At 40.5% G+C, this 24,060-nt stretch overlaps 1 protein-coding gene across 4 annotated transcripts; it reads left to right on the forward strand.

Annotated features, from left to right (window-relative positions):
- The first annotated feature begins 125 nt into the window (after positions 1 to 125).
- Positions 126 to 23,354, forward strand: TFG (trafficking from ER to golgi regulator). 4 transcript variants are annotated; one of them, XM_027727506.2, is made up of 9 exons: positions 126 to 291; positions 2,953 to 3,031; positions 4,678 to 4,886; positions 11,827 to 11,910; positions 12,791 to 12,937; positions 14,425 to 14,592; positions 16,165 to 16,305; positions 20,051 to 20,140; positions 22,554 to 23,354. In XM_027727506.2, the coding sequence occupies exons 3-9, from the start codon at positions 4,703 to 4,705 to the stop codon at positions 22,910 to 22,912; spliced, it is 1,173 nt and encodes a 390-aa protein (XP_027583307.1). In that variant the 5' UTR covers positions 126 to 291; positions 2,953 to 3,031; positions 4,678 to 4,702; the 3' UTR covers positions 22,913 to 23,354. The 4 variants fall into 4 exon arrangements, with proteins under 4 accessions (XP_027583307.1, XP_039244356.1, XP_039244358.1 ...); XM_039388422.1 differs by having other exon boundaries at positions 22,557 to 23,354; XM_039388424.1 differs by lacking the exon at positions 22,554 to 23,354 and adding an exon at positions 21,875 to 21,915.
- The last annotated feature ends 706 nt before the right edge of the window (positions 23,355 to 24,060 follow it).

Here is a 24,060-nt window from a genome sequence, read left to right on the forward strand (position 1 = left end):
CGTATTCCGAAACAACCCCTCTGTTAGAGGAAACCCCTACGGGGCGGCGCTGAGGTGGCAAGGCACGAAATGACGGCGGCGGCCATGTCGGCCGGGGGCCGCCATGTTGGCCCGAGGTGGGCGGAGCCCCGCGCGGCGGAGCGCGCAGGCGCGCGGCTCGCGCAGGCCCGGCCGTGGCTCCGACCCCTTCTCTCTGCCCTGCCACGTACGGGCGGCGGCGGCCGCGGCCGGGCCTGGGCTCGGACGGGGCTGCGCGGGGCGTTCCAGCGGCAGCACCGCGGAGAGGCCACAGTAAGAGAGCAAGGCTGCCCCTGTGTGTGGAGGCGGCGGGAGGGATGGAGGGAGGGGCGGTCGCGGGCTGGGGGTGAGCCCGCCCCCCGCCATCGTTCCCCGGGGCCGGGGGCGATGCGGCCCCTGGCGGAGGGGCCGGGAGACCCCTCGCGCGCCCCCGGCCACGGCTGAGGGCGGTGGGAGCCGCCCCGCGGCCTCCGCGGCCCGGGGAGTCCGGGATCCCTCTGTCCGCAGGGGCTGCTCCCTGGGTCGGCCGCTTCGCTTTGGGGGCCAGAGGAGCCGCCGGTTCCTCGCTGCCCGGCAGGGATTGGCTGTGATTTCTGCTCCCCTTTTGGGAACTGGGGAAACCCGAAAAGAGCTCTTCCCCTTTCTGCTCCCCCGCCTCACCCCCCCGCGCTGCCTCGGGAAAGCTCTCGTGGCTCTCTCGGTTGGGGTTTGGGAGGCAGTACTGCTTGTCCTTCCTTCTGTTCCTTGCCCCTGTTTTTTTCAAGCAAAGTAGGAATGCCTGTCCTTCCCTTTCTTAGGCAAGGTTGTTTTTCTTTACTGCTGTGCTAAAAGGGTAGTGAAATACAACATGGTTATGACATGCTAGTTTTAGAGGGGATCCTGGAGGGACTGGCTTAGATTGGACAGTCCTTGTCCACATGCACCGTCTGGATTCGTGCATGATGTGAATAGAAAGTGAGCCAGGAGGGGAGAAAAACTCTACTCTGGTACACCAGGAAGGTTAGAAAGATGTCAGTGTGATTCTTATGGAAAGCAATCTTGAATCTTAAACGTGAAGACAAAATGTTTTGTTAATTATTTTTTTTTCCCCCCTGAGGAAAGTAGACACTGACTGATTCTCTTAAAAAGCTCATTAGTGTGCATTCTGGATGTCTTCACTGAAAAACTCTCTCAATGGAGTCATCCATTCAGCTGTGTCACAGTGAGAAAGCTTGAGTGCTGTGTAATTCAGTAATTTGAACATTTCACATAGTTTTCTGCAACAACTGCAAGCAGCTGAGGTGTTTAAAATCAGTCTCTTAAACCCTGGACACCTTCAAGCAGAATGGAGAACAGCTGGACAAAAAAAAGTGCAGTTAAATGCTTTCCTGCCACCTTTTCATAGTTGCTGATAGCAGATTTCTGTGAGTGGGGCTGGTAAATAAAGCACGTGCAGCTCATTTACCTGCACAAAGATGTGTTCAATCTGTTGAAGGGCCACAGGAGCTCAGGTGTATCCACCAAAACGTGTATCTTCAGGAATTACAGATGAGGTTGAGTTCTTACTGTTGACAGTTTCTAAGTAGCTTACACTATAATGCTGAAGAGGCAAAAGGAGAGCCCAGCTCTGATGTTTAAACAACACGAGGTGGTAGCTAAATGAACTCTTAAGTTAAACCACTCGTAGATGCATTGTCTGTATCCCGTATTTGTCCATGACAGTAAATTTACCTGGAGCTGTAGCAAGTCTGGGGTGAGAGGGGCACTGTCTTCATGTATTACTCATTTCATAAAACATGAGGGAGGCATCAGAAAAGTAGCCTCTTCCTGTCCACCCGCTTAGCATGTCACAACAGTCTTATCCCCTCCCTGTCAGGAGCAGGTACAACCCTTTTCAAAGGTGAGCATTTCATACCCTAGGTGAGGTGAGCAGCTGCCAACCTTTGAGAACCAGAGAGGGGCTGTGCATGTTCTCTGGGGTTTGCTTGCTCTCTGCCTCCATCCTGGATGTCTTGTGCCTCTCTGCTCCAGTTTGCTTCCAGTTGAGCTGAAAGAGGAGAGCTGGAAAGCCCAGTTTTATGTGGATGAGGGGAACCTACTTTTTCTCTCTGGTTAGCAGTGAATCATCTAAAAATCAGATTATGGGTGCTTGAAATTGGCTGTGTGGGCAAGAGAGAAGAGTGCTGGGTGGGGTACGCCCATGGGGTGGGAGGGAGGAGCCGGTAATGTTCTGCAGGACTGGTCTGTATGTACTAAATCATTGTCTAGGAGCTCTGGACATTAGGCACTTCTGTAATAATCAGGTGGGCTGCATAAATATGATGTAGGCTTTCCAGCACAAAAAGCACAGTCTTAAGCAGAAATGAGGGCAGATCGTATTTTTAAGGGGTTGTACATTTCTGATGCATTTCCTTCTTGCCCAGTTTGGTGGCTCTTCCTGGGGGAAAGTGGCATTACTCCTCCTTCCTTCTTGGTAGTCTATTATAGTGCTGTCTGGTCTGTCTTTGCAGACACACTGCTTAACACCACAGAGGCCTCAGCCTTAAGCTGAAAGATGGGCTTCTCAGTTTTTGTACTGTTTAATCAGTCAAAGTTTATTTTCTTTAACTTAACCTGTGTCTTTAAGATGGATGCCATACACATGGAAGGAGACCGTTGGGGAAGAGGAGTGTTCTGGAAAGGAACACATTACTGTTAGGAATTTCTATGTGCAGTTAACAAAATCTAGAAAAAACTTACTTCTATTGTGAAATTAAAACTCTTGTTCAAGATTTGTTTAAGCTGAACTTCAAATTCTACAATACGAGAAAGCGTAGATCTGATTGTTACATTATGGATAAAACAAGGATTTTTTTTAGTTTGGTATATTTTTTAAGATGTTCTAAAGTGAAAAATTGATGTGAGTTGTATAATTCTAAGAAAATGTGACTATAAATGTGTTTTTTTCTGATGCAGCTTACTGTTTTCTGGCACTGGTAGTGCATGGCGGCTTATCCTAACTGTCCAATAATCCAGCATCAGTAAGACACTCAAGGTAATGATAGATGTCCGGTTTTGGGAAGGAGGTGAAAGGAAACCTGTGGATCAATACTGGTTTATTTTTTAATACTTAAATTAAAAAAAAAATCCCAGCAACCAACCAACTTGTGCAAAACTCTGTGCTTTTAAAACTCATTTAAAGTTAATTAGACTGGTTGATGTGCCTGCAGTCAAGACTCCCATGCTGCAAAACATGAATAATGTATTGGTGAGCATTAACAGTATTATAAACTTCACTTTTTCATCATAGTGCCTCAGCAGCAAAGTAGCTGTGTTAATTGCATGTCCCCCTTCTCTGCAATTAGACTGTATCCACCTACCTCCTGTTAGGTGTGATGAGGAGAGTGAGTTTTGTTCAGTAATTGCTTGTATCTTTTGGGACTAAACAAAGGGATTTGCATGAAATTTTTGCTTTATGTTAAGTTAATTACCAAAACCCCCAGAAATTTAATTGCAATCTAGAGATACCGTCAAAACATTGCCATTGAAATAGTAGAGTTAAATATATATATATATATATATGTGCATCAAGGAGTTATGTATTAAAGGCTTTAGCTGAGTGTCTTGTTTCTCTGGTAGGAGAGAATTAATTTTCAATGCAGTACTGTAAAAATAGACTGACCAAAGCAAAATTAATTTTTCTCATAAGACACTGTGTTATAACATCCTTAAAAGTAAGAGAGAAATACCTGGATATCTCTAAGAAGAAATCTTTTTGCACAAGAGAATAAACAGTAGGTTTACCTATATGTGGCTTTAGAAATTGTAATTTTGATGTATAGGGCTGCTTACTTTTTAACATCTTCAGTAATTGCACTTGAGATGTTAAGATAACTGCTTCTTTAATTGCTCCTCATTCCAGATCTATTGTTTTGGCACTGTCCAGAACAGTGAAGCAAGAAGGGGACATTTGAGTAACTACCTGGATCTCTTTTTTTTTTTTCCCCCCATTCCTCTTCTCATAACTTCACTGTAGCTTCTGGTTTTTAAATGTAAGACCTTTGTGTTTTTAAATGAGATGCCTCATACAAAGTGACGATTTTTAAACTGTCTCGTATAAAGTGCTAAAGGTGTAACTCTGAAGTATATGCAGTGTGCTGCTGGGACACAAGATGGCTTTGTTTCACTTCGTTTAGGTTGGAGCAGTTGTCTACCTCTTAAAACACTGAGAGTAACCAAGTGTTCTGACCATGAGTCAAGCCCAATGAGTAGTTAATGTGTGGTCTGTTGAGCAGCTTTTAAAAGTCTAAAATCTTGATTAAAATATCTCGGTCAAAATCTTTAAAAATGAAAAATTGTGTATCTTCCTTTCTGACGAGAAACCCTCAGTGAGTTCTGATCATCCATATCATAAACCAAATGTTTAGCTCTTCATTTATTTGTTCAAGAAATAATACATGATTCAGCTTGATCCCCTTAGTAAAGCCAACTTACAACCTGTAATCTTTGAAATAAGTTACTTGTTCTAGCAGTCTTTTCTTTAATGAAGAAAAAAAAAAAGCCCTTTGTCCATTACCATAATTACAGGGCATGTAAAAATAATCAAGTAAAGTGATAATGTAAAGCTTCAGAACTGTCATCAGATAGATCTAAATAACAGTTTAGTTTTCTGAAATGTTTTTAATGTTTTGTTGCTAACAGGTCAGCAGGCAATAAAGAATCCACCATGAATGGGCAGCTGGACTTAAGCGGGAAGCTGATCATCAAAGCTCAGCTTGGGGAAGATATTAGGAGAATCCCTATTCACAATGAAGATATCACCTATGATGAATTGGTGCTAATGATGCAAAGAGTTTTTAGAGGAAAACTTCTGAGCAATGATGAAGTCACAATAAAATATAAAGATGAAGGTAAGGTTTAATTACTGCTGTTGAGGTTTAATTACAGTTGCTCTGATACGATTTCTCTATGGACAGAAGCTTTGAAATTCACCTTTCAGAATTGTCCAGTATCATGGGCAAAGGAAAGTGATTTCTTGTGAAATCTTTTTAATCAGGCAATAGAAGCTGTATCCCTTGTTATGCTGCCTTAACAGCATTCCCTCTATTTTTTTTCTGAAATATTTCCTTCATTTTTCTCTCTGAAAGTTCATCTTTTGCTGTTGCAGAGAGTTGATGCTATTGCAGGTTTTCTCTTCTGTTCACTCATTTAACCATTTTTTTTGAGTGGGTTTGAAGGTGATTGAAGAATAAACATGTATGACATAATAATGCAAGCTCTTATAAGACTTTAAAAACTTGATCTATTTGGTAATAATTCTTGATTATGTTTTTCTCCCTCAGTAAAGATTAGAAAAAGGTTTTAATTTAACCTGAAGTGCGTATTAAAAGTAATCTTTCCTCTGACCATTTGAATCTGTTGGACATTGGTTGTTTCAAGGAAAATATTGTTCATTAGTATTGATCAAGCACAACCTTAAGAAAGAAGGTTTCCACAGAACGAAAAGGGCCCTATTTGAGGCGAATAGAGAGACAGTTGTGCTTGGAGGGTTTTTCCTCTTTGAATGTCATAGTGGGGCATGGGTAAGTTACTTAATTTGGGACAGAGGGATAGTGTTCATAAAATGAAACTCAGAATGAAGTGATAAAATCCGAAGTCTCTTAGATCAAGGCTGATAATTATGCTGTTGCATAGCCAAAAGTGCTATGTTACTGAAGCATTCAGGTTCGTTTTTCTTGATGGCACTAGGAAACTAGTTGTATGTGGTACCTAGAACGTCAAATAACTTTTGTTCATATATCTAGGCAGTAAAATTTCACTTTGAATGACCCTGAGACAGTTTTTTCAAGTTCATGAAGCTTTTGAGAAGCTGCTTATCAAAGCTGATAAGCAGCGAAGGGCTAATATTTTGTGTCTTAATCTCTAGTGGGAGGGAGCTCAGTGGATTTGCGATGGTTTAGTTTTTCTTATTATCATATAATTGTTTTTTTTTCTTTCTGGAGTGAGAAAGGTGAAAGGAGATTGATGGATGCTTTTTCATTAAGTTAAAGCTACTAGTCCCTTTTTTTTGCATTCTTACTTTTTCTTTAAGTATAGTCCTCTAGGGTTTTTTGTGTATACTACTGTGTCTGTCTTATTTTGAGTAAGGTAATGGTGTATGATGGAGACAGTAATTATGGTTTCATTCTTTGGTTGTCTCTTACAGTCTAGAGACCTTCTACTTTTAATTCTAGCTTTCTTTGTCTCAGAATTGTATTGGGTTTGCATGGCCAGGTTTTGGTAATGGGAGGGCTACAGAGGTAGCTTCTGTTGGAAGCTGGCTCCAGGAGGGACATGCCATTGACCAAGGCTGAGCCAATCAGGAATGATAGTAATGCCTCTGTGATAACATATTTAAGAAGGAAAAAAATGTTATGGTGCAAATGTAATTGGAGCCAGAGAAGAGTGGAGTGAGAATATGAGAGGAACAACTCTGCAGACACCAAGGTCAGTGCAGAAGGAGGGGCAGGAGGTGCTCCAGGCACCAGAGCAGAGATTCCCCTGCAGCCCTTGGTGCAGACTATGGCAGAGCAGCTGTGGCCCTGCAGCACATGGAGGTCCACAGGAGTGCAGAGACCCACCTGTAGCCCATGGAGGAACCCCACGCTGGAGCAGGTGGATGCCAGAAAGGAAGCTGTGAATCTGTGGGAAGCCTATGATGGAGCAGGCTCCTGGCAGGGAACTGCGGACCTGTGGAGAAAGGAGCCCATGCTAGAGCAAGTTTTCTTGGTGGGACTTGAGACCCTGTGGGGAACCCATGTTGGAGCAGGCTGTTCTTGAAGGACTGCTCCCTGTGGAAAAGCGACTCATACTGGAGCAGTTTGTGAAGAGCTGTTGCCCACAGGATGGACTCACACTGGAGAAGTTCATGGAGGACTGTCTCCCGTGGGAGAGATCCCACACTGGAGCAGGGGAAGGACTCTTCTCCCTGAGCAGAGGCAGAAACCGTAACCTTCATTCCCTGTCTCCCTGTGCTGCTGGCGGGGGAAGAGGTAGAGCCCAGGAAGGAGGGAGGGTTGGGGAAAGGGTGTTTTACTTCTCACTATCCTGCTCTGATTTTGACTGGTAATAAATTAAATTTATTTCCCCAAGTTGAGTCTCTTTTACCTCTGGTGGTAATCGATTTGTGATCTCTCCCTGTCTTTATCTCGTATCTTGTCCTTTCATTATATTTTCTCTCCCCTGTCCAGTTGCAGAGGGAAGTGATAGAGTGGCTTTGGTGGGTACCTGGCATCCAGCAAGGGCCAACCCACCACACAGAATGTACTACTACTCCTCTGTGATGTGAAACTTCAGTGTATGTTATCCTAGCTAATTATCACTACTGAAAACACGTAAATGTTGCTAATGTAAGAGGAAGTTGCAAATGATCAAGGCTTCAGTTTGCTTGTCATATAAAAAAGGTGGTATTGTTGACTTTGTTTCAATGAAGCTATGATTCTTCTTTAAATCTCTTTCAGTCATTAGATGGATTGGAATATATACATTTTAGCTATTTCTGTTTTATTGTGTATCCCTCCAGACCTGGAGAAACACTAGTTATGAGGAGATACCTTCATAACACTGTTAGGAGGAGATACCTTCAGGATTTCCACTACTTCTACAGCCTCCATCTGTGTCTTCTCAGTGTTGATGTGCACACTCTGAGCATGCAGAAGAACGCTTCGTCTATCCCTCCTGGCTTTGTTTCTTGTTGCTGTAGCACATGAAGCTAGTGATCACCAGGCCTGCTTAAAATTAATTCTGCTTAAAATTTCTACAAAGTGCAATGGCTTAATATCTTCATCAAATTGTCATGATCCTTGAATCTAATACATTTTGGTTTTTTCCCAAACCTATATATATATATGTATATATATATATAAAATTAATACATATATGTACTTTTATGTAATTGAAGAAGTTAGGAATCTTTAAAGCCCAGTCCTTCCTTCTGTCTCTGGATTTGTGGACTGAGTTAGTCAGATTGCATATTCCTAAGTTATATTTAGGTTATGTGATGCTTTAATTTATTACCAGACAGAAGAAGTTTCAGTTTGAATACTGCCTTGTGAAGTCAAGATTTATGTTCAGACTGGGTGTCCTTCAAACTCCTGAGCAGGAAATTGCTCTGTGAGATGTGAAACAGTTTTCATGTCCTACTTAAAGTTCTTGAACATGTAGTAAAACCCAATGGCAGCAGAAAAACCCCAACCCCAAACAAACTGATGAGGACTGCCGGCAGTGAATTTGTATGAATCAAGGAGTAAAATTGCATCTTAAGCACACCATGTTATTGAGTTACATATGCTAAAAAAGCCCCTATAGAGCCGATAATAGAAACTTTACTGGTTTTTTTGAAGTTATGCTTGAATTTAAAACTGGACTGTGTAATGTGGGGTTGGCCTTTTTGCTCTTGTTCTTCATTACTTTATAGTAGAAGTTGGTGTCTTTGTGTCAGAACCAATAATGGTTTATTAACTCCTACTGGATTTATTCAAGGTGGTGTGCTTAGTCAGTAATATCTGCCTTTGGTAAATTTACCAAAATGAAGGAAAACTATATTTGATACAGGGTTTTTTTGAAAAATGGGATAAATAAATAAATATAGGGGTAGATAAAGCCAGTAGATGACAAAGCATAGTAGATAAGGAAAGACATCTGGCAAGGCCAAGGATTGAGGCAGATTTCTAATGTCTTAAACATTTCTAATTTCTTCTGATTTCTAATGTAATAAAAATTGGAATTCATCATGGTGATGCAGGATAATGCTAAAATACTTTGCAGTCCAATGGTTAGTTACAGGAGTCACTAGTTTATATGAATGATTTAAAAAAATTATAATTGGCATAGCAGGGAATATTTAGCATAGATGGGAAATTATAGAGAGGGAAAGCTATGTCCCTTATAAAAACAAGAAAGGTAAGTTCTTAAAATAACATGGCTAGAGAAAAAAGTCTATTTTACTTTCCAATAGAAAATAAACATTGTGTAATCCTATTTATGTTATGGGAACAGGAATTAAGCTTCATTGACATTCCTTAAGATGAAAAGTCTGTTTGCTAAATCTAATATACTTCAATTGTCAGACTTTTCATAAGGTATATGTGAAGCCGTAGAATCCTAGCATATGCTTTACTTGGATTATAACTGTCAGTGGCTGTCAATAGGAATCACAGAACTGACTTTATGCATCTAACAAGATTCTGTACTTGTGCTTCTCAGCCTTTTTTTTCTGTTAACAATTTAAAACAGAAAATTTAATTATCATTATTAATGCCTTCGACACAAAGGTTAAAGTAGGTGAGGGAGAATAAGATGGAATGATCCCAATTCTTTTGGGTGACATTAATCCATGTAAACCATGTTGTACATTTTCATTTCACTATGCAGATAGACTGTTTAGAACATGCATCTTTGTTCAGGCAGTGAATCTGAGCTTTGGCTGTTATGACATGCCAAGAGAAGTAATTATCATTTAGTGTGTTACCAGCAGAATAAGGAATAGAAAGGCTTTGTGTTAAGACACCAGTGGATTTTGGTATCACTGAAAAGCTGGAGGAAGTGTTTGAATTGGAGGGAATGTACATCTCACCCTCCCTTAATGCCAAAGAAAAAAAATCTGTTTATGAAAGGTTGGGGTCTGATTGTCTCTCTTATTATGGATCACAGTGGCAAACGGGGACACTGTGATCCTCCCCTTCCTGGCACTGGTGAGGCTGTACCAGGAGGTCTGTGCTCTGTTTTGCTGCCAGGAAAGAAAGACTTGGAAAAGCTGGAGAGGGTCCGGCAGGGTGTGTTGAGGACAGTGAGGGGCTTTGTGCAGGTGGCCTGCAGGGAGCATGGGAGGGAGCTGGGCTTGTTCACTGTGCTGAAGAGGAGACTGAGGGCAGAGCTAACAGCAGCCTCCAGCTGAGTGGGAGTTGAAAAGACCATTGAATCTGAACTATTTTCATACACCAGATGGCAGCAGCCATAAACTGCAGTTTGAGAGGTTGTGTGAGTTTTGGCCAGGAGGGCAGTGTGTCACTGGAGCAGGTTGCCTAGTGGGGTTTTGGAGCCTTCATTTCTGGAGGCTTTCCAGTGTCTATTCAGAGAATCCATGACTGATATTGCTATCGACTGATGTCTTTTGAGATTGTGAAAGCACAAACAGGACATAGGATATAAAAAAACCTTTGGAGACAGCAATATTTCTTTCAGGAAAACTTGAAAATTATTTTATATGCCGTCAGTTTATTAGTATTGGTAATTTTGTTTTCTTAGAAAGCAACTTCTTTGAAGACTGACAGGCATTGTTAGGTGCTATTAATAGTACTATACTCGAGCAAACCTTCCATTGGAGAGGTGTTACTTGTGGTCGGGTATGAAAAAATTAGAATATGTAATACTTCAAATTTTGAGATGTTTTCTACATGCTATCATGTGTTTTATGACTATTTGTACTGAAGCATTAATTTATTTGAAAACTTCAACCATAACTTGTGTTCAGTTTGCCCTTTGTCACCAACGCGTAAGGAATTTGTGCACACTCAGGGTTTTTAGGCAGTAATCTGTAATGAAGAGCATATTTCTGTGTCTGTCCACGGAGCCTCCTCGTAACAGTGTTTGGGGGAGGACCACTGGTAGCCTGGACTTAGCTTTGTTCCAATCTCTGTGTTGTTTCTATAAGGCTGTTGCTTTTCAGGGTGAAACTGCACAAGATGAACTTCACTCAGTTCCTGTCATCAAACCGTTCTGGGCGGAAGTGATCCTGCTATTCCTACTGCTAGTACACGTTTTCCTGATAATGCACTCCCACTCTTTCCTTTGCACTGCTTAGTTTGGGCTCATTTAAACTATTAATTTGTTAAATGTGTTAGAACAGTAGAAAATCTGTCCTGCCAAAGAGAATAGTCTTATTTGTGATTCTGTTGAGTAAGCAAAGATGTTGTGAGTTGTCTTGACTGAGATTAAAAATTGTGAGAGACCAGACTTAGTGGGAACTTGGTATCTCTTTTCTGTATTAATAGGACTAAGGGTGTTCGGTGCTTTGTGCTGTGTTAAGAATAAATGATGCCATACAGTTCTAATATAGTTCTTGTGACTGATGGCAGTGTGCAAATTCATTAGGATGCACTGGGGTGGGAGTTCCTCTGAAATCTGAGATGCAAGAAATTAATGCGTAAGAATTGTGTCAAATTCCTGTTGGAGAGAAAAGTTTTCTTCTGACTACTCTGACATCTTCATTGCTATTTGTGTGTTAAAGCTGATAGGTATATTTATTATCTACTTTGCATAGGAACTTTATTATCATTCTCTTGTTGAAAAACAGTCTTGCACCTCAGTGTTCTGAATGTAACCTGAGAAAGTGTCACTTGAAATTTTCCCTTCTTTGTGTGTCTTGTTTTTTAAAAATTGAGTTGGGATCAGCTTGTGCCATCTATCTGAGTCTCCTATCTGTTCATGAACAGCGCAGTTTTGGAGCCACTTGGATAGGCATATAACTTCTGACTGGCAGCATCATTCTTTCTGGACTTTGTGAACTCAGCTGTGGTGTTTCATCCTGTATGTAAACGTGAAAGCGTCAAAGGGATAGCGTCAGAATGCCTTTTGGAGCTGCTTGTGCTTCTGTCTTCCCTTCTGTGCATGATTTCCCTGCACAACGATTCTTGCAGTAAAACAATAAACTTTTTTCCTAGTGACTTCACAGTCAGATAGGGAAAGTTATTTTTGAGTAATGAAGGAACACTTATGTCCTAGTGTGACGTTCAGTAGTCATAGACTTTGATTTTAATTTAACTTTTTTTTATTTTGATATAACTTTTTTATTTTTTCTTATGTTCTTTTCAGATGGAGATCTTATAACAATTTTTGATAGCTCAGATCTTTCCTTTGCAATTCAATGCAGTAGGATACTTAAGCTGACATTGTTTGGTAAGTACAGAAGATTGTATTTTTCTTTTTATTCTACAGTAATGTTTATTAAAATTCAAGCAGTGAGCTTCACTGAAAGGTACAAAAAACTTCCAGTTCATCACCTCAGGAGGTGAAACAAATGCAATCAATAATTTAAAAACACTGAATTAATACATTATATCTATTTTCTCTTGATGTTTTTCATGAGATGTCTGAATTTTTGGAAACTGAAACTATTTCTTTTTATAAGTATTTGGCATACATACATATATACATGTGCTCAATGTTTTTTTCTTAGTGTTATTTTCCATGTTACCTTCTACTCTCAAGCATTTGTGGAGTTTTCTTCACAGATGCACAAGAATTTGAAGATGGTAATTGTCTCACAGTGTTACTAGGACACTGCTAAAAACTCACATTAATTGCTTAAAGTTGAAAAGATTTTAACATTTATCCTTTGGCCTTTATTTTCAAGCTACTATAGGTAACTTAGCACATAGTTCCAAGGAATAGCAACCACCTTTAACTTGGCCACTGACCTTATTCATGAATTGCACCAGTGTTGTGTATGCTGCAATAGTTCTAAAGGGACAGCTTTCCACAACCACTGTATTATTGAGGATATATTCATGAAAATGAATAAACAACATAGAAGCTTACTGTGGACTTTGCTCTGGTACTGTAGATTTTGCTGAACTGAGATTATATTAATGGAACAGTAAGCTCTAGAAGGGGTTCAGCCTGTGTTGATTAAACTTCGTCACTTTAAACTCCACAAAGGATGGTGATGCTACAAGCAAGTAGAAGTTGGAAGCTATTCCATTTTTTTTTTTTAATTTTCAACTGAATGTCAAAATGTTACTTGCAGTCTTAAGTTCATCTAATTGCTGTTTTGCAGTGAATGGACAACCAAGACCTCTAGAGTCTAATCAGGTGAAATACCTGCGCCGAGAGCTGATAGAACTTCGCAATAAAGTCAATCGTTTACTGGACTGTTTAGAACCGCCCGCGGAACCAGGGCTTTCCACTAGTCTGCCTGAAAGTGGTAGGAAGCCTGGCAAAGAATTGTTTGGTTTGATTTGTGGAGTTGTGTGCTGTTTAACAAAGTGAAAAATGGAGGCTTGAATACTGGTTGAGATAATTCTTAATTGTTGCTTCATGGCTCAGAACTTAATTTTTAATGCTTCAGTTATTTCATAGGTGGAATTTTCATTCGAGTTATCTGGACTAAAGCACTAAACTAATTTAGGAATAAAACTTCAGGGTCCAAGGTTTTGTTGCAATTTGTGAAAATGCTGTTAACTAACGCGTGTAAACCACAACAATGTCTCAAGCAGTCTTTTAGCTGAATTAATAGTTTGTTGTTGCTGAAAAGTTCTTGCTTCCAGTTGAGTAGTCCCACTGCTTACTTTGGGCTAGCTCTGGTGCTTATCTTTTGTTGCTAAGCAAGTTTGATTTGCTAAAACAGTAGAAAGTGAATTCAGCAAAAATTATATCCACTTTTTTTGCCAGGTTAGGAAATTGAATCCACACATTTTGAGCTCAGACCAGCATCAGAGCTGTCTCAGGGTAAGCAGCACGAAGGGTGCAGGTAGGAGTGGGAAAGGATAATTGGGGGAGGGCAAAATAGGAAAGAAATTCTTAACCTCAGTTTTGAGGTATTGATCTCCTAGCTTAGGGCTGTTCAACTGTAAACATTATACTTCTGTGTGCTTAACTACAGGTTTTGGGTAAGTTGGACACAGAAAATAATGACACAAAGTCATGGAGTGCAGTGCTCTGAGTAAAGAAGTGAATCAAGAACATCAGCCTTCCTTTTAGGAAATGCTGCTTTTGTATTTTATGCTTTGAAATTTTACTGGCTTTGTTGTTTAAAAAAAGTCCAGCCCTGTTCCTTCATTATATGCAATTACTAATTTCAGTGGAATACCATGGATTCTGGTTATAAACTATTTGGAAGGAGGTTAGTGTGGTGATCTTACAGTGTAAACAAAACTAGCCAGTCTGTATCCTATCTGCACTAGTTTTTTAAGAGAAAATGCAGCACTCTGTTAGGTATGGCGTTTCTGAGTGATTCAGATACATGTATGATATGAACTTCACCCATCAGGAAGAATTAATGGAGAAAGGTAGAGCACAAAACAGAAACTGCAGTTGATAAAAACCACTGTAATAAACTGGAACCTATCCTGCACATTTTCTAAATTGAATTCTTTGTAGGCAAGTTGTATCAGAACAATTTGTTCGAAGCAGGAACCTTGTGCCCTTGAGTTTCAGACCAAGTGATATATGATACTGATAGTCCACAGTAATAGTGTATCTTTAAGTAACTGTGAATGAAACCTATGCTTTGTGATTCATCACCGATTCAGATACATCAGTGGTTCATCACTGTTACCCTAACCTGAGCATTTCAAGGGTTACATTTAACCACCCCCCAAATATACAATCTTAAAGTTGCTGCAGTGCAGTATATATGTAGCGTGGTGTTTCAGTTCTTTAGAGCTAATAACTGGGCATTCTGTTTTGTAGATGCTGTAGATGGTAGGGAAGAAAAGGCTGCTGCTGCTGATGCTAATGTGAAGCCATCCACTCAAGTTATAGCAGCGAGCATGTCTGCCTTCGACCCACTGAAGAACCAGGATGAAATCAGCAAGAACGTCATGTCAGCGTTTGGCCTGACAGACGATCAGGTGTCAGGTAAGGATAATACGGCTTATGAAGAGAAAACCTACCCCTGTTCATAATCAAGGACTCAAATTTTGGTTTGTAACAAAGCATTTGTACTTTGGACATATTAAGCTGTGTCCACTATTTCTTTTCAGAATTCTGCAGTTTGCTGTGTTAAGATGTTGTAACTGTGTTTTCTAACTTTTGTATACAAAATGTTGAAATCTTGATGTTTTTAGCATTGTGTTTTAGCTTGGAGTAGAAAATGGCTTAAGATTTTTTTGGGTGGTCTCTTCCTCCATGGCACATTTTGAGTATTGTCACAGCATGGTTATTTCACAGACCAGATAAAAGTTTGATGGTACTTAAAAACTTTCAGTAGGCTATCTGAACAAGTAAGCAATAGAATATGAAGTACAACTAGCAGAAAATTTGATCTAATTTTTGGAGGAGTGGTTTTGTCCATGTCAGTTAGTGCTTTGATCAGTGATACTTCATTATTTGTGTCTCCATAATTCTTCTGATAGAGTGAACTGACTTGACCATGCTTTGAATGTACAAAGAATTCCACAGAGGACCATTTAAGCATGATATAAGAATCCCATTTCTAAAGCTATAATTTTACAGTTGTGTATATAAAGGCAAATCCTGAAATAGGCAGATTTGATTAATTTCCCCACTAACTAGGGTAACATGAAAACACAATTAAGGGCTTGTTGGATGCATATTTAATAAATTGTGTAAATATAGCATTCTTAAAATTGTGAGTGAATTGGCAACAATTCTAATACTTGTGCTTAACTTTAAGCATGTATTTGAAAGTAGTGTCTCACAGCATTCATATAGTTAAGAGCTGGAAAGATCCAGGTTTAAGCTCCCCTATTTCTAATGAAATATTTTGCATTTAATTGTAGTATATTATACTTGTTCACATGCATGTTTCAGAACTTCTCACTAACATAGAGAAAATCTGAATTCCCTGTTTCCATGCTGTCTTTGGGTGCCAGCTGGAATATTTTCTGAATTAGCAAAGCAGACAATTGCTTTTAGATTGAAACCTGCCATATCCTGTCTGCAAGTGTGATTAGCACCTTCTTTGAAGGTTTTCTGTTCACATGACATAGGACTGTTGGTAAAACACACTGTTGCCCAGCCCATGTGGTTCGCAGTAAAACACTAATACATTTGAATAGTTTTGTGCAGCTTTTCACCTTTGCTCCAGATGAGAAAGAATAAGTTCATAAGTGCATGTTCTGTCCAAACATAGTTAGTCTTCAGTGTACGTGTGCAAGGTTAACACTTGAAGCTGTAGAAAAAATATGTTGTCATGAAGGGTTTTATCTCACAAATGGGTCAGTTTCCTTGGAAGGATGAAATCTGAGTGAGCTAGAGACAGGGGGAAAATTTCTCCCACAGATATTTTCAAAGGAAATTTTAGATGTGAAAATATGTATTTAATTTTAGCTTAGGTATGACACTTGGACATAAATCTATGGATAACTGGAAAAAATGTTGAAAACATTGCAAGTGGCCTTGTATTAGGCTTTCTTATTCAAACTCTCTGTTAATTGCACATGCTGTATCTTGTTCTTGCTCCTCTAGGACCACCCAGTGCCCCTGCAGAAGAGCGATCGGGAACGCCGGACAGCATCGCTTCCTCCTCTTCTGCAGCCCACCCTCCTGGTGTGCAGGCACAGCAGCCCCCGTACCCCGGCACGCAGCCACAGACAGGGCAGGTGGAAGGTAGGCAGCCTGTTTTCCTGCTGTTTAAGATGTGAATGGTGGTGTCTGATTCTGACTTTCAGTTAGTAGACCCAAAGTCGATACCAAATTACAAATCTATGTGTGCTGGCAGGCAGAACTTCTGTTCTTACATGCTGTTCGATGAAGAAACAGCAGATGGAGCAGTGGCTCCATTTGAAAGGACGGGTGGTGTAAATGACCAGAATTTTTATGATACTGTTCTCTACTTGAATCTGTGCTCACTTTACTGTAAGACAGATTTATATACTCAGTGCTTTAAAGCTGTCTCAAGATGTTGGTTTGTATCATACACTGTGTGTTGCTGTGTCGAGCTTTCACTCAACTGTTTGTTGACTTGTCTACTATGAATTAAAGATGTTGTTTCCTCATCATTTCTACCTAACAGAATGGAGCTATTATTTTATTGCTTCCTTTTTATGTATTGCTTGGTGCTAGTCAGGTAAAACCTTGTAGCTATCTTTTATGCATGGTAGTTCCAGTGTAACTCTTGAGAGCTTCAGCTGACTCTCCTTTAAAGCCCAAGGTCTTAACTCTGGTATTCAGGTTTGTTTGCACTATGTCCTTTTACGTGTTATTTGACTTCTCAAAATTAACCTATTCAGAGGTTTGCTACATTTGGGCATCATTTTTTTCATTGCTATTTTGTAAGAGCACTGAACCTTCAGACCTACACAGTTCTGGATTTAACTGTCCATGGAATAATTCGCTTTGATATTTCTTCCCCCAAATGAAGAATAATATAAAGTTGTTTCTGTGCTAGTGTAAGCACAAGTTCCAACCTTCTGCTGCCTTCTGTACTGACATAATGCTGAGACACGTGTGAGAGGGTACTCACAGTATCCACATCACTTGGATTGTCTTGCCTGAAGGGCAAAAGTAATATTTTGATTGAGGAGAACATTTTAGCAACTGGTAGTTACATATAATATTTAAGCAGGCATGAATACTGTTGGTTACAGTGGAGCTTATTGAACACTTCTTTTGCTGCCTCCAGCTTTTTATTTTTTTTATTTTTGCTTATTTCCCAAAGAATTAGTCAAGTGTTTTAACATAGCGAGAGACATCTTTGTAGCTTAAGGATATAGCTGTTTGGCATTTATGTGTGGAAGTTACAAAGAAGTGAAACACTTAAAAGCACTAGCAGCACTAGATTGGAATCCTGCATGGCTGCAAACACCAGGAAAGGAGAAAAGAACTTGTTTCCATAAAACTCATCTTGGGAAAGAAATTATCTAGGCTCATGCATTAGAGTAGATGTAGTGATTTTTCTAAACTTAGATTAGGGAAAAGTATAGTGCTTTTCTTTTTTTAAACACTGAACTGTGTTACACCTTGGCCCAAGTCTTTTTTTTCCACATAAAAGTGCAACAGTACTAATTATAAAGGTTTTGGTCTGTAGTTTATGTAGTTTAATATTTTAAGTATTGATTATATTTTCTTCACTGTGTACGAGAAAGTACCAGTGGTAATCCAGGGGCTTGTGCTGTCCACGCAGGACTGTTGTCCAGCCAGAACTTTGGATAAGTTTTGATGGTAACGTTTTCAGCAGGATTGGCTCACATAAATGGCACTGCTGATGCTGATCAGGTTCTTGTTAGAAACTAGTTTTGAAACTAGTTTTAAATTATTAGTTCACTACTTAAAAAAAAACAAACACCCCAAGCTGTGCTTCCCCCACACACCTTCCCAGTACTTTGAAGATATAAGTAAACTGGTGGTGCCAGTCATGTGTCAATCATATATCAGGGATTGTTTTTAATGGCATTCTTTGCCAATAAATGATGCTGTGATGATTATGATTGGTTACTGGGTTGTTATTTGTGAATACCAAGTCACCTCACTTCTGTGTGCTGATACTACTGAAGGGCTTGCCTCCCTTGCTAAATCTTAAGCATTCACTAGTTTGAATTCAATCAGTACAAAAAAACGTTTCAGTGCAGCGCTGTCTCTTGTAACTTGCCAGTGCTTTTCTACCACTATATTCAGTCTCTGAAAACACATGAGAACCAATTATGTACAGATGTGGACGCTTTTTTAGTCTTTGCTGAAAATACTTATAAAATCTCATTCACATAAGCACTTCATGATCTTCTAGAGAAAAGACTGTTGTGTGAATATACATAAATGGTCTTTTTTCTGTGTCAGGCTAAAATGTCTTTTTCAGTGCACAGGAACAATGGTAAATGCTGGCAGATCCTTGACTGCAATAGCACTGCTAAGTACAAAACCAGGCACCGATGCTGTGGCTCATCTAGTTTTCAGAGTAAAAAATCCAGTGAGGGGGGAAAACTGTGTATTTGAGGACCCATAGGATCCCTGGCTGCAGTCATGGCTGTAAATTAAGAAAGTTTTCTTGAATGGCACTGGAACACCTCTCTGTTCCTCACTAATGCTTCAATCCTGGCGAAGACAGCGAGCCTTCTGAGAAAGCTTGGTAAACCTCCATGCTGTTTCTTTCATATCCCTTTACCTGGGCTTTCCAGTAGGTGCCAGTGTGGTCTCTGTGTTAGCCTGTAGGTAATTATCCTGAGACAGGCAGCCTGCTGGTTGTTCTCCCAGAACTTGCCCATAACAACTGAGTTTGAGAAACAGATCTTTTGTTTAACACCCTCATTGTCTCACAAGATTTGCATACCAAGTAATATTTTGAGTGACTGCACCAATATAAAGTATTCTGAACACCTTAGTGTGAAGTTAAAATACTGTTCCTTTCAGCTCCAAAAAATGCAGATAAAAGAAGAAATAAGGAGTTACTTTAAAGCAGTGTGCACAGGGGTCTCTGAGGACTTGGAGCAGACTTGCTTTTGTCTCGGTGCAGCTCAGAAGATAGAGTTTGTGGTCTGTTTATAGAGTTTGTTGATCTTTGCAGAATGAATAATAGTACAGTAACACTTTATAATAGTAAAGTTTCCATGTCTGCTCCAGTTCAACTAAGCTTTAGTTTTGGCAGTTAATCGGTTTTGTTCGTTGACTGTGCCTGTTACTAAATTGAAAAACAGCAGAAGCATAAAACTTAAGCGGAGCCCGCAGGTTGTCTAAACAAATATTCTGCCTCTTCTGGCCAAGAAATTGAAAACAGTGAATTTAGGAAAAATAAGCATTGCCTTGGACTACCCAAGCTTAAGAGTGTATGGTTTTATTTTTCCTTCGGGTGTATACCCCCGGGTCTCTTCAGAAAACTTGGCGATGCTGAGAGGTGGCTGACTTATCTGGAAAATGTGGTCAGCATAAATAATGTACCACTCTGCTTACAGTACTTTGTTGCAGAAATGGCCTTAAAAACCTAATATAAACAGACAATCTGAGGGCATGTTTAACTTTTGAAGTACTTAAATTTACAGTGTAAGTTCTGGAGCAGTTATGAAGATGTTTAAAGATTCCTGGTCTGTTACCCACTAGAGTAGCACTAAGGTGCACAGCCTCTGGCATCCTCTGGAAATGTGCGCTGGTAAGCCTCACATACCAAATCTGTGGGAGATAGACAAACATCATTTAGCCTTCAGAACGGCATGGTTCAGAAACTGAAATCAGTACTTTGGTTTCAGTTGGAAATCAGGTGGAACACATACTCAGACTTGACTGTGTTGAGGTTTCCTAAAAAAGGTTTTTACGTGTTGTGAGAGGGTCTGTTTCTGTGAGTTTGAACTGTCAGGATATTGTTGGCTGTGTGTTTATAATACAGGTAGGGTACTGGGCTTCAATTAAATACGTTTTTAATCCATAGGTCAGATGTATCAGCAGTACCAACAGCCTGGTTACCCTGCCCAGCAGCCGCAGGCTCAGCCCCAGCAGCAGTACGGCGTGCAGTACCCAGGTAAGCAGCTCTCTCGAACAGCAGTTCGGCTGCAGAACCCCCTGAAGTCCTGAGCCTGTGAGTTTTGGTTCCTGACCCTGTGGGGCAGGTCAGGGTACTGAGCTGCCCAGGTGCCTGTGTTCCTTATGGGAAGTAGCACAATTCAAAAGTGACCAGTAAGAGAACACTGTAGGTGTCTGTGTTGTTGATGCATAGTCAGAGTTCTGGTATCTCAGTCCTACTTGATTGTGACCAAAAGCAAACTTCATTATCAGTCAGCAGAATGCCTTATTAGAAGGGCAGGCAAAAGGAATCACCTGAAGTATGAGCAGCCTTCAGGATTAACTTCCACAGTCATGGGATTGTAGCAAGTGACTAAAACACCCCAGTTCAGCTTCCTTAGATACTGGAGGTATCTAAAGATGGCCTCTCTTTCTTCATCTAGAATGATCTCCATGTACAAAATTTAGTGGTGTGAACACTGTAGTTGTCATTTAGTAAAATCCCTGGCTATTATAAATACTGTAAGTTTCAGAGAAACTTTGAAGTGTTAGATTTTGTTTTTTGTTGTTGATTTTGCTGATACCTCAGGTGAAGATGCCAGTAGACTTTTAGTGTGGTTTTTGTGCAGTGATATTTGAACAGCTGTATACTCAAAATAAACTGGACTTCGGAACTTTCAGTTACTTGCTTTAGAAGCAGCTGGCATCTAATAAAGCATAGTAGGAATCACAATCCAGATAAAGTACAGGGATGAACACGTAAGAGCAGGTTGCATAACAAATTGCACGTTGCTTAATACTTCTAGAAAATGATACAAAGCATTTATCATTTCTTGTTTTAAAAATCTTCCTTAAATTAAACAAAAGACTCCCATTAAGTGACTCAGAGCCAGTGTGACCTTGTCATGGTACACAAGATATACAGTGGGAGCGCATCAGGTTTTATATAGATGAGAATATTTGCAGAGTTTACAAAGATGTTTAGCTTGGATTAGAACTTCAGAACACTTGAACTAAAGGTTGTTGCCTCAGCCCTTGTTCCTGTGCACTGTGTGCTGGTTGGTTTTGGTCTCTAAATGGTATCTTGTTCTCTGCAGATTTCTCACCCACACATTTATAATTAGACAGTGACAGACTCGCTGAAGTCTAATTTCAGAAGAAGTAACAAGCCTGTTGGAAGTAGAAGAGTCTATCTGATTTTTTAGGCTTAAAAACTGAGTGGGGAAAAAAAAGGAGTTCTAATCTGCTTTCTAATCATCTAATCCATTATTTTACTGGAGATGTTCCTGTGAAAGCTGTAGTGCAATGTGAATTCTGCATTCTAACCATCATCATCAAGTAAGAATGAAACTCCACCAAAAACTGATTGGGGTGCCTCTGTTTCTCATAAGTTCTTTCACAATCAACCTAATCTGTCAGAAACAGTCTTTTTTTTGAGGTGGCAGCAGCCTTTGAAAATGTTGAGTCATAGGATTTTTTTTGTTTTGCTTTTGTTCCTGTGAGTATTGTCTCTTTTTGAACTCTTGTCTCCCAAGAGCACGATCTCTTCCCACTCTTGTAGATCTACTAGGCAACAGTGTGGCTATTTATACATGGTAGTAAAAATGGACCCTTCAGAGGTTTGTCTCTCTCATGAGTAAATTTTGATCCCAGTTTCAAGGTGAGTTTACTCCAGTGCATTCTTACCCTTACTCTTTCTGTTTAGGGCTGTGCACTTTTAATAATTTGTGTGTCTGGTGTTTAATGCTGACAGGATTCCAGTCACTGGAGAGGTTTCATTGCAAGTAGCTGCAGGTGTGTTTCATGATGGATAAAAGTAGCTATTTCTTCATAAAAGGACTTTGTGCCATTTTAAAGTTTTCAAGAAGAGAAATTCCTTTTGGAAGCTGGTTTTATACACAAAAATCAAGTTTGTGACATGTTTATATTGAAGTTTTGTACTAAAGTGTTCTGTTCTGCACAGTCTTTTCATATTTAATGCTAAAAAACTGAAAACACCTATAATTTAACCAGAGGTATGACTTATATTAAACAGCGAGAGTATTTTCATGGCAGTAATTTGGAGGTTTTGTTTGGGAAAAGGTTGTAGTTTGCCTTACTTGCTAGTGAAGACTTTATTTTTCGTGTGATATGAAGTGAAAGACTATGTGTTTTTTTTTTTTTTTTTTTTGGTTATTCCGTGTCAGTCACTATTTTATCCTAACTGTTGTCAGTGTGCTGTGCTGCCACGGTAGTGCACCAAAACCCAGGCCATGTGCTTATGTGTGAAAGGCAGGAAAACTTGTAGTTCACTCTTGGTTTGCGTTTTCTCCGCTTACTGCATTGTTTTGCATTCATCACTGTAAATATTAAAAAAAAAAAAAAAAAGCCTTTCTGCAGGCACCCACGGTTCTTTGCTGCCTCTCACCCCACCTCGCTCTCTGCCTTTCCAGCAGGCTACAGCCAGCAGCAGCCCCCGTCGCAGCAAGCTCAGCAGTTCCCGGCCTACAGCCAGGCGGCCCCGGCCCCGGCCGCCGCCTTCCCGGGGCAGCCGCAGCAGCTGCCGGCACAGCAGCCGCCGCAGTACCCCGCGGGCAGCTACCCCGCACAGCCCTACACCACGCAGGCCTCCCAGCCCGCCGCCTACAGCGGCTCCCAGGCGGCGCCGGGCACCTTCCAGCCGCGGCCCGGCTTCACCCCCCCGCCCGGCAGCACCATGACCCCCCCGCCCAGCGGGCCCAACCCCTACGCCCGCACCCGTCCGCCCTTCGGCCCCCAGGGCTACACCCAGCCCGGACCCGGCTACCGGTAAGGAGGTGCCCCTGCAGCCGGTAAGGAGGTGCCCCTGCAGCGGGCAAGTGACACGTGCGATTCCATCCCAACAGACTCCAGGATTTTTAATTGAGATTCCAAAACTGTAATGAGGTGAAACTATAGCTGTTAATTAAAATCTGCTGGGGGAAGGGAAATGACCAAATCTTTCCTGCTTTAAATTGTATCCGCTTCCTAGTTTAATTTGGGGCCGGGTGGTTTTTGGGAAACACTACTTAAATGTCTGTAAAGTGATTGACATTCTAGCTTGCCTTGTCTGAAGGATATGAAGATGCTAGTTGGAAGTTTAGCCCACTTACTGGGCTTGTTTTTACTAATACCATGATGTACTAAATTAGATTCATTCTGGAGGTAAAACTAGATATGATGTATTATAAATTGTAATGCTCACATGGAAGAACTAATAAAAACCCTGAATCTATCAAGTGGCTGATCTTCATTTTAGAACTTAGGTAATACTGGACAAGAAACCCGTATTAAGTCCATTGTGCATGCTGCGTGTACAGACTGGGCAGTAAAGATCAGCGGTGCTCGGGTGTGTAGGAGGAGGGGCAGATTTCTAGGTGTGTAAATGGAGAACTGCTGTGAGCAGAAATGGCAGTCACAGAGGTTTCACAGCAGTAGGTGGGTTTGTCCTGCCTGCTGTTGTTAATTGCCAAGTAACCCGTTTACCAAGTGAATAGGAACCAATCCATAAAATCTTACAGCCTCTTATCAATTTCATTTTAACAAGGGCTGGGGGAGAACTAGTTTATTACTTGAACATTCAAGCCAAATGTGTATCTTTAAAAAAGAACTCTTTAAAAGAAACTACTTTCCACAGATTCTTTGCCACCCAGAAGAATTTGGAAGTGCAATCCTAGTGACTCAATTTTGAGCCAAGAAAAAGCAGATCAAGGGCTGTAACAAATTCAATAGACCATATTACAGCAGAGGGCAAGTCATTCTCCAGTTAATATTTTCCATCTTGCAGATTCTAGGAATATGTAAAACTAAGTGGGGAATAAAAAATGAGCTTGAGCAAGCTGCTTGAACTCTCCTAAAGACAAATTAGCATCCTTAAATAGTGCTGTGCCCACATCAGCCATGCTACCCAGTAAGCTGTGGCTATACCTACTTTTTCTTCTC

Source organism: Pipra filicauda, unplaced genomic scaffold, assembly GCF_003945595.2.
Source record: "Pipra filicauda isolate LSUMZ 115617 unplaced genomic scaffold, ASM394559v2 scaffold64_size3178608_pilon, whole genome shotgun sequence".
Taxonomy (NCBI): Eukaryota; Metazoa; Chordata; class Aves; order Passeriformes; family Pipridae; genus Pipra; species Pipra filicauda.

Bases quoted from the DNA above. Each gene is read 5' to 3' on its own strand.
- TFG (XM_027727506.2), top strand. From the start codon at position 4,703: ATGAATGGGCAGCTGGACTTAAGCGGGAAGCTGATCATCAAAGCTCAG. The intron at 11,911-12,790 runs GTAAGTACAGAA...GCTGTTTTGCAG, and splicing joins ACTTAAGCTGACATTGTTTG to TGAATGGACAACCAAGACCT. The intron at 14,593-16,164 runs GTAAGGATAATA...TTGCTCCTCTAG, and splicing joins GACAGACGATCAGGTGTCAG to GACCACCCAGTGCCCCTGCA.